Genomic DNA, 9,873 nt, shown 5'->3' with positions numbered 1-9,873 from the left:
TGCTTTCTCATTTAAAACCTCCAATACTTTTTATTTTTCCTTGAGACAGAGTCTCCCTCTGTCTCCCAGGCTGGAGTGCAGTGGCTCAGTCTTGGCTCACTGCAACCTCCGTCTCCCAGGTTCGAGTGATTCTCCTGCCTCAGCTTCCCAAGTCACTGGGATTACTGGCACCTGTCACCACGCCCAGCTAATTTTCATATTTTTAGTAGAGACAGGGTTTCACCATGTTGGCCAGGCTGGTCTTGAACTCCTGACCTCAAGTTATCTGCCTGCCTCAGCCTTCCAAAGTGCTGAGTTTATAGGCGTGAGCCACTGCGCCTGGCCAAAACCTCCACTACTTTTTAAACCGTTATAGATCCCCCAAAATAATACTGGTATATACAAACTCAACTTAGTAATAAATTTCTGTATGAGATGGAAATATCTCCATCTATCACTCAGGACTGTCCATAAACAAGGGAGGCAAAGAGCCTAACTTGAACAAAATGGTGATCTTCATTAAGCTGGTCCTCAGCCTACCTCTTGCTGGTGTACTTGCCTTTCTTTAAAAACTTGAACTCTATCCTGTCAATCCAGAGAAGGATCTCATTTCAGTCATTTTAGTTATCATCACCTTAGTTATATGGTTGCTTCACTTTTCTTATGGGCATAAAAGTGAATAGACAAGACAGTTCATATGATATAAAGACATACTTTATATGCTATAAAGAGACAAGCCAGTACTTCTCTGGAAGCTACCAATTAAGATAAATTCTTAAATATTTAGCCTTAAAAACAGAAATTATTTTAAAATTGTTAACTGGCTAATTTTTTCCAAGGAAGTGCCTTTTCATGTTCACCTGCTTTGTATTTAATATAAATTATTGTGTTGAGGCCCCATTAACAGCCACAAGTTTTTAGTCAACTTCAAAAATTTCTTATCTGTAATCCATTTAAGTTTGTATCTCTTCCCATCAATCATGAATACATAAGGTAATATTTTATAGTTGGAAAGCGCAGCTTAAAATAGTGAATCAATAAAAATGTTGATTTCATATATTTAATTTTTATAATCTTTACAGATTACAATACTGTGATGAGACTGTTCCTGTAACTTTTGATCCACACACAGAATTTCTTGGTCCTCAGAAGAAAACAGAACAAGTCCAAAGAGACATTGGATTTTGGTGTCCAAGGCATCTTAAGACTTCTGGGGGACAAGGGTATAAGTTTCTGGGAATTGACCAATGTGCGCCTCCATGCCCCAACATGTATTTTCAAAGCGATGAGCTAGAGTTTGCAAAAAGTTTTATTGGAATAGTTTCAATATTTTGTCTTTGTGCAACTCTGTTCACATTCCTTACTTTTTTAATTGATGTTAGAAGATTCAGATACCCAGAGAGACCGATTATATATTACTCTGTCTGTTACAGCATTGTATCTCTTATGTACTTCATTGGATTTTTGCTAGGCGATAACACAGCCTGCAATAAGGCAGATGAGAAGCTAGAACTTGGTGACACTGTTGTCCTAGGGTCGCAAAATAAGGCTTGCACCATTTTGTTTATGCTTTTGTATTTTTTCACAATGGCTGGCACTGTGTGGTGGGTGATTCTTACCATTACTTGGTTCTTAGCTGCAGGAAGAAAATGGAGTTGTGAAGCCATCGAACAAAAAGCAGTGTGGTTTCATGCTGTTGCATGGGGAACACCAGGTTTCCTGACTGTTATGCTTCTTGCTATGAACAAAGTTGAAGGAGACAACATTAGTGGAGTTTGCTTTGTTGGCCTTTATGACCTGGATGCTTCTCGGTACTTTGTTCTCTTGCCACTGTGCCTTTGTGTGTTTGTTGGGCTCTCTCTTCTTTTAGCTGGCATTATTTCCTTAAATCATGTTCGACAAGTCATACAACATGATGGCCGGAACCAAGAAAAACTAAAGAAATTTATGATTCGAATTGGAGTCTTCAGCGGCTTGTATCTTGTGCCATTAGTGACACTTCTCGGATGTTACGTCTATGAGCAAGTGAACAGGATTACCTGGGAGATAACTTGGGTCTCTGATCATTGTCGTCAGTACCATATCCCATGTCCTTATCAGGTAAAAGCTATCACTTGGATTATGTCTATATTTACATTTAATGTAGAAAATGTTCCATGGAAATATACTTGTATTAGTCATGGATGTAAAAGTTGATTTCAGCGGAGAAAATACAAGAGCCATAGGTAAGGATTTCCTACACATCAACTGAAACTGGGGTGAATGTTTCATGACTTCCTTCCTCAAGCTTTAGCTTCAGTTGTGTAGTAAAGCACTTCCTTTATTCTCTGAAAAATTAAATTAAGCTACAAAGGCAGATTAATAGCAATAAAGAGCAGAGTCAAAAGAACAGACCTTGACATTGGGAGGAAAACAGAAGTCACTTTTTGCTGCGCTGGCAACTGTTTTTAATTTTTTAGTTAGTAGTAAAAAATCTTATTTGGATATATTTAATTGGATCATATTATCTTATAGCTTTTTACATAGTATATACTTACAAAAACAGAATTTGCTTTTTGCCTGACTCATCTGTCATTTCTCAATTGAAAAAAACACAGTTGTAACAAAATATGTTTTGTGTATTTCTGATTCTTATGATTAGTATAAGGGTGGTGTTTTTAAAATTAATAAAAGTAAATTTCTGAAAGTATAAAATTTCTTAAAGCTTTTTAGTTGAAGTTTTATAAATATAAATTTGGTTTTGTTTTAATAGATTTTAGACATTATTCCTGACTCTGTGTGGTATTAAGTGCATTGAACAAGAGCACTGCCATCACAGTGTATCAAATTATGCAATAGAAAGGTCAAACTATTTCATATAATAGCTTATATTTCAGAAAGTTACTGCTTTATAACATTGTGGAACCTATTTTTTATGTTGGTATGTGGGGATACTAGTTTTACTGGCCTTATACCTTGTCCATAATCTGTTACCCATAGTTTGTTTTTACTATATACTTAATAAGAGGGCTGTGTCTTAATGTGATCCTGCTATATTAATAATGACTCCTAGATTCCTCAGTCTTTTTGGCAAGGTCAGGAGAGGAAATTATTACATATTGCTAAAAAGTTTAAGATCTATGGTTTTTAAGTTTAAGATCTATGTTTCTTATGTTTTATGTAAGAAATTATAAAATATAGGATATAATTAGAAAATTATAATCTTCAAGTGGAGAAGGCTATAATATTCTTGTAGTTACAGAAATTACAAAAGATTGCTAAATTTGACTAAGTAAAAAAATTTTTTTAAAAATTCTGTGTGACAAAACAAAAACAACAACCAATCCATAATCAATGTCAAAAGACCAACTGGGAAAGTTTATTTGCATATGACATCATAGTTGAAGAGCTAATTTCTCTAATTTATAAAGAGTTGCTACAGATCAATAAGAAAAAAACCATCTGATATAAAAATGAGAAAAGAGTAGGAAAAAGATTCACAGAAAATAAAAATGAAAAAACTATTCTTAAACATGTGAAAAAAGTTATATTAAAATAAATGTAAAGTTAAATTAAATTATATTTCCATGTATGATATGGCAAACATCTAAAGGTGTCCTAACCACTGTGTGGTGAGACAATAGCAAAATACATATTTTCAGACTTTGCTATTAAGAGTTAGTTCAACCTTCTGTTGAAGCAATTTCACAGTATGTATAGATTTATAATGTGTGTACACTGATCCTGCCCTTCTGGGAATTTATAGACAGATTTGCTTACAAATATGAGAAATTAAATAATACCAAGATAGTCACTACAACATTATTTGCAAATGACAATAGATTGGAAGTAAATATCTATTAATAGGGATAGTAGAATAAGTTATGGTTCACTCACACAATGGAACAGCCTTTACAAAGAATAAAGAGCTCTGGCCGGGCGCAGTGGTTCACGCCTGTAATCCTAGCATTTGGGGAAGCTGAGGAGGGCGGATTGCCTGAGCTCAGGAGTTCAAGACTAGCCTGGGCAACATGGTAAAACACCGTCTCTACTAAAATACAACAAATTAGCCAGGCGTGGCTGTGTGCGCTTATAGTCCCAGCTACTCGGGAGGCTGAGGTGGGAGACTTGCTTGAACAGGGAGGCGGAGGTTGCAGTGAGCCAAGATCATGCCACTGCACTCTAGCCTGGGTGACAGAGTGAGACTCCCGTCTCAAAAATTAAAAATAAAAATATAAAATAAAATAAAGAGCTCTATTTGTACTGATACAGAATGGTCTCCAAGAAATATTAGTAAGTGAAAAAGGCAAGAAATGCAGAGTATGTAATATCTTGACCCTTGTGCAATGTTTAAGGTTAGAATTTCAAAGTTTATGCCTAAAAGAAAAGTATAATTTCAATTCTTAGGAAATTTTCACATTTTACTTAATTTACTTTAACCAAGTTTTTATAATATAAATATTAATAATGTATAAAAGCTGTAAAATATTTATTGTTATGATGAGTTTAAATGCATTTTTGTGGTAGAGTATAGTGGGGGAAAATAGGTAAATATTTAGAGGCAAATATTCTGGCAATTATAAGAGGCTACTGTATCTATCGAGAAAAAAATGGGAGGAAATCATGCCAAGATTTAGGAGATTATTCTTAAATATATTTCAGTATTTTCCCCTTTCTAGAGATTTGATTCATAAAGCTTCTTTGTTCAGCATTTAGATAAAAATGTATTGCACTTAGAGCATGCTTCATTATATCATTTCAAACCTTTTTAGTAAAACAGTTGAAGATTTATAATTTTTGTTCGTATTATATGGATAATATAGACTTCTTTCCACTTTAAGTGCATCACTGAAAATATTATTATTCACTATTTTTTGTAGGCAAAAGCAAAAGCTCGACCAGAATTGGCTTTATTTATGATAAAATACCTGATGACATTAATTGTTGGCATCTCTGCTGTCTTCTGGGTTGGAAGCAAAAAGACATGCACAGAATGGGCTGGGTTTTTTAAACGAAATCGCAAGAGAGAGTAAGAAACGATTGAATTGTCTGACACGGTTTTTAAATAAGCAGATCAAAATGCCAAGGAACTGTTCAATGTACTAGAGTTTCATTATATCAACTATTATTTCAATTTGATTAGCCAACTGAAGTTTGGAAATTTTTTTCATGAAAGAGACATGCTTTATTTTTGCATTTGTTATACTAGTCTGACATATACTATTCTATTTGAAATATGAATGAAAGATTTATGAAAGGCATATTTTCTTTTCATGATTTATAGTATATCCAATATTATTACTGCTTTCATTGGATTCATTATTTTGGGTACAGCATTTTAAATAATTTTATCCTTTTTATCAATGATGAAAGATTAAATAAGACTAAGTATATATAAAGAAACCTATAAAGTATGATTCAAATATAAGTGATGTGTTATGGCCATTATTTACTACCTTTAAATCTTATTACACACAGCTATGACCTATTTTCACTTACTTGTCTTAAGATGTTAAAAATTCAAACTTATGGAATATTCTATAACAATATTGATTTATATTTATGAGTAATTCATCTTAGTTATATATATATATTATATATACACATGTGTACACACACACTATATACAATGTACTATAGCTTTTTAAAAATTGTTCCCCACTGGTTTGATTAACTTATTTCAGAACTGTAGACCTGAAGAATCATATTTAACTGGATTTTTTTTGCACTATTATTATATGTCTATCTCATATTTATGTACTCACACTAATTTCAGTGTAACTTGCTAATTTTTAATGTTAGAAAGGAAAGAGTTATATTTAAATGAAGCCCATTAATTGTATTCTCTATCTTTTTCTTCTGGTTTACTTTTATATTACATATTTATGTATGATACAAATACAGTATTATGTATAGTACATTTATGCTGTTTTGAGTCTCCTTGCCCTCATCCTTTGATTCTTGCCTTTTTAATTTCTTGCCAGTTTACTATTTATACTGACAAAAGCAACTTAGAGTGTATACCCAAAAGATTTTATAAAATCAATTTATGTCCTAGTATTTATAATCTCAGATTTTATAATAATATAAACCATAGAATTTTCAACCTTAGTGACTAAGGATTTTTGGCAAAAGATATGTGATATCCTTTATAGCCTCTACTGTAACACTTGTAATTTGAGTAAATCCTCTCCTTCAATTTTCTTACAGTCCAATCAGTGAAAGTCGAAGAGTACTACAGGAATCATGTGAGTTTTTCTTAAAGCACAATTCTAAAGTTAAACACAAAAAGAAGCACTATAAACCAAGTTCACACAAGCTGAAGGTCATTTCCAAATCCATGGGAACCAGCACAGGAGCTACAGCAAATCATGGCACTTCTGCAGTAGCAATTACTAGCCATGATTACCTAGGACAAGAAACTTTGACAGAAATCCAAACCTCACCAGAAACATCAATGAGAGAGGTGATGGCGGACGGAGCTAGCACCCCCAGGTTAAGAGAACAGGACTGTGGTGAACCTGCCTCGCCAGCAGCATCCAGCTCCAGACTCTCTGGGGAACAGGTCAACAGGAAGGGCCAGGCAGGCAGTGTATCTGAAGGTGCACGGAGTGAAGGAAGGTGAGATTTGATTTTATGTAAAATCATCACTATTTTAAATACTGAATTACACATTTTTTATTCAAGTGTAACATATCTGGAAAGCATTTTGTGATATATTATGTCTGTACTCTTACCCAAAGGAAGTTTGGGTTCAGCCTATAAATAATGCTATTTAGTAGTTTAATTCTTGGCTTTGAGAACAGCTTTAATATATGTTGTTCAAGTAGGAATGTTCATTTCTGTGGTAATTGTTAAGAGTTCCTTGTACATTTAAGTAAATGCAATTCACCTGAAATACAGGCTAAGTTTTAATTAATACTGCATTTTAATTCTGTCTAAAAGGTGTCACCCTATACAAAATTAAAATGTGTCATTTTATCTAAAATTATTTTATTTTCTGAACATGAAAAGATACTGACATTATCTTTAATGAGTTTTCTCAATGGCCATAGGTGACCAAAACACAGGTAAGCCAGAATGCAAACAGCTAATTGCATTAAGATCTCAAAGTTATCTTACCTAACCCTCTCAGACTAGGCTAAATGCATCTTCTCTGTGTTCCTATGGCAGCTTTCGTATATTTGGATTGGAATTAGATACATGCTTTATCTTCTAGTAGATTTGTAACCTTCTCAAAGGGAAAGCTGAATTTTTTGTTCTTTGTGTTCCCAATTTCTTACACAGTACTGATCCATGGTGGGAAATCAATAAAACATTTGTTAAACTGAGGACAGGAATCCTGCCTTATTAATTCTATTCCCCATGAGACTCCATGTTCAGCCTATATATGAGTAGTGCTTGATGAAGTTTCTGAAGTCAGTGAATATTATATTTTAAAAAATTATTTGGCCAGGCATGGTGGCTCACACCTGTAATCCCAGCCCTTTGGGAGGCCAAGGTGGGCAGATCACAAGGTCAGGAGATTGAGACCATTCTGGCTAACATGGTGAAACCCCATCTCTACTAAAAATACAAAAAATTAGCCGGGTATGGTGGCATCCACCTGTAGTCCCAGCTACTTGGGAGGCTGAGGCAGGAGAATCTCTTGAAACCAGGAGGCGGAGGTTGCAGTGAGCCGAGATCACGCTACTGCAGTCCAGCCTGGGCAATGGAGACTCCATCTCAAACAAAAATAAATAAAAACAAAAATTATTTGTATTTTGAAGTGTTAAAGTACACCTAAAGACTTTGAACTACTTATTCTCTGATAAAGGTGGACACTGGTGAGGGGTTAAACTCATGAAAAATGGCATCATATCTGTGCTTGTGGATGTGTGTGTGTCAACGTTTTTTCTTTTATCTAGGATTAGTCCAAAGAGTGATATTACTGACACTGGCCTGGCACAGAGCAACAGTTTGCAGGTCCCCAGTTCTTCAGAACCAAGCAGTCTCAAAGGTTCCACATCTCTACTTGTTCACCCGGTTTCAGGAGTGAGAAAAGAGCAGGGAGGTGGTTGTCATTCAGATACTTGAAGAACATTTTCTCTCATTACTCAGAAGCAAATTTGTGTTACACTGGAAGTGACCTATGCACTGTTTTGTAAGAACCACTGTTACATTCTTCTTTTGCACTTCAAGCTGCATTGCCTACTGTTATACTGGAAAAAATAGAGTTCAAGAATAATATGACTCATTTCACACAAAGGTTAATGACAACAGTATACCTGAAAACAGAAATGTGCAGGTTAATAATATTTTTTTAATGGTGTGGGAGGACAGAGTTAGAGGAATCTTCCTTTTCTATTTATGAAGATTCTACTCTTGTTAAGAGTATTTTAAGATATACTATGCTATTTTACTTTTTTGATATAAAATCAAGATATTTCTTTGCTGAGGTATTTAAAACTTATCCTTGTATCTTTTTATACAGATTTAGAAATAAGTTTATATGTATTTGAACTTTTTTGAAATCCTATTCAAGTATTATTATCATGCTATTGTGATATTTTAGCACTTTGGTAGCTTTTACACTGAATTTCTAAGAAAATTGTAAAATAGTACTATTTTATACTATAAAAAAAGATATACCAAAAAGTCTTTTAATAGGAATTTAACTTTAAAAACCCACTTATTGATACCTTACCATCGAAAATGTGTAAATTGTATAGTCTCATTGTTTGAGGAATTTCACGGATCTAAATTATGTGACTGGAATAAGGTGCTTACTCAGAGTGTCCACTGTTGATTGTATTATGCTGCTCACTGATCCTTCTGCATATTTAAAATAAAATGTCCTAAAGGGTTAGTAGATAAAATGTTAGTCTTTTGTATATTAGGCCAAGTGCAATTGATTTCCTTTTTTTAATGTTTCATGACCACCCATTAATTGTATTATAACCACTTACAGTTGCTTATACTTTTTCTTTGTTTTAACTTTTGTTTTTTAACATTTAGAATATTAAATTTTGTATCGTACAAATGTAAAATTTGTATCCTTCTCAGACATTTTGTAGAATTCATTTCGGCAGCTCACTAGGATTTTGCTGAACATTAAAAAGTGTGATAGCGATATTAGTGCCAATCAAATGGAAAAAAGGTAGTCCCAATAAACAAGACACAATGTTTTTATACAACATACTTAAAAATATTAAGGAGTTTTCTTAATTTTGTTTCCTATTACGTATTATTCTCTGAATAAGGTTTTCTGATGCTTTTGGTTTTCTCTCCATTTAGCATTTGCTCTCAGTTTTTTTCTCTATTTAGCATTCTGTTAAGGCATAAAAACTATGTACTGTATGGAAAATGTTGTAAATATTACCTTTTCCACATTTTAAACAGATAACTTTGAATACAAAAACTTTGTTTTGTGTGATCTTTTCATTAATAAAATTATCTTTGTATAAGAATTATGGAGTATTCTGTGGTTAGGTATAGTAGTTCTGGCCGAGGAAGTAGTGTAATTTTTTAGATTAGTGACTCCATGACTGATAAGTCAGAAGCTTCTTTTTAACTTTGAAGGAGAATACAGTCAAGACTCTTGTTTTTTGTCACGATTTCTCTCCAAAAATGTAAATTATACAGCTATATTAAGTGTAACTTTTTAAAGCCAGTAGGAAAGCTCTGGGGTGTGGGGGGTGAAGCAAAAGGAACCCCAGGACCCTGTTTTCCTCCTAACAGTGATTAGGTGATACAGACAAACCTCCCAAAAAAGAAGGCTAAAATATATGGATGAAATGAAACAGTAGGCAGATTTCTGTGATGGGGGAAAAAAAGAAGTAAAATAATATTACCCCCAAACATTAAAAAACTAATAAGACAGTGAGGAATTGCCAAGTTAAGATCTGGGAAAAGAGAGAAATTCTCGCCATGAAG

The 9,873-nt window shown here is 33.7% G+C and overlaps 1 protein-coding gene across 3 annotated transcripts in view; it reads left to right on the top strand.

The window, feature by feature from the left end:
- FZD6 (frizzled class receptor 6) overlaps window positions 1-9,407 on the top strand; it is a 36,012-nt gene extending 26,605 nt beyond the window's left edge. For all 3 annotated transcript variants that reach the window (XM_011931104.1, XM_011931112.1, XM_011931121.1), the window contains exons 4-7: window positions 1,062-2,079; window positions 4,839-4,987; window positions 6,169-6,579; window positions 7,866-9,407. In XM_011931104.1, coding sequence (XP_011786494.1) covers window positions 1,062-2,079; window positions 4,839-4,987; window positions 6,169-6,579; window positions 7,866-8,034 — 1,747 coding nt within the window. In that variant the 3' untranslated portion in view covers window positions 8,035-9,407. The remainder of the gene's footprint in view (window positions 1-1,061; window positions 2,080-4,838; window positions 4,988-6,168; window positions 6,580-7,865) is intronic.
- Window positions 9,408-9,873: the final 466 nt, after the last annotated feature.

The sequence above is a fragment of the Colobus angolensis genome, unplaced genomic scaffold (assembly GCF_000951035.1).
Source record: "Colobus angolensis palliatus isolate OR3802 unplaced genomic scaffold, Cang.pa_1.0 Scaffold121, whole genome shotgun sequence".
NCBI classification, from domain to species: domain Eukaryota; kingdom Metazoa; phylum Chordata; class Mammalia; order Primates; family Cercopithecidae; genus Colobus; species Colobus angolensis.
Note: the sequence above shows the minus strand (reverse complement) of the source record. Positions and strands in the feature narration are given on the sequence as shown.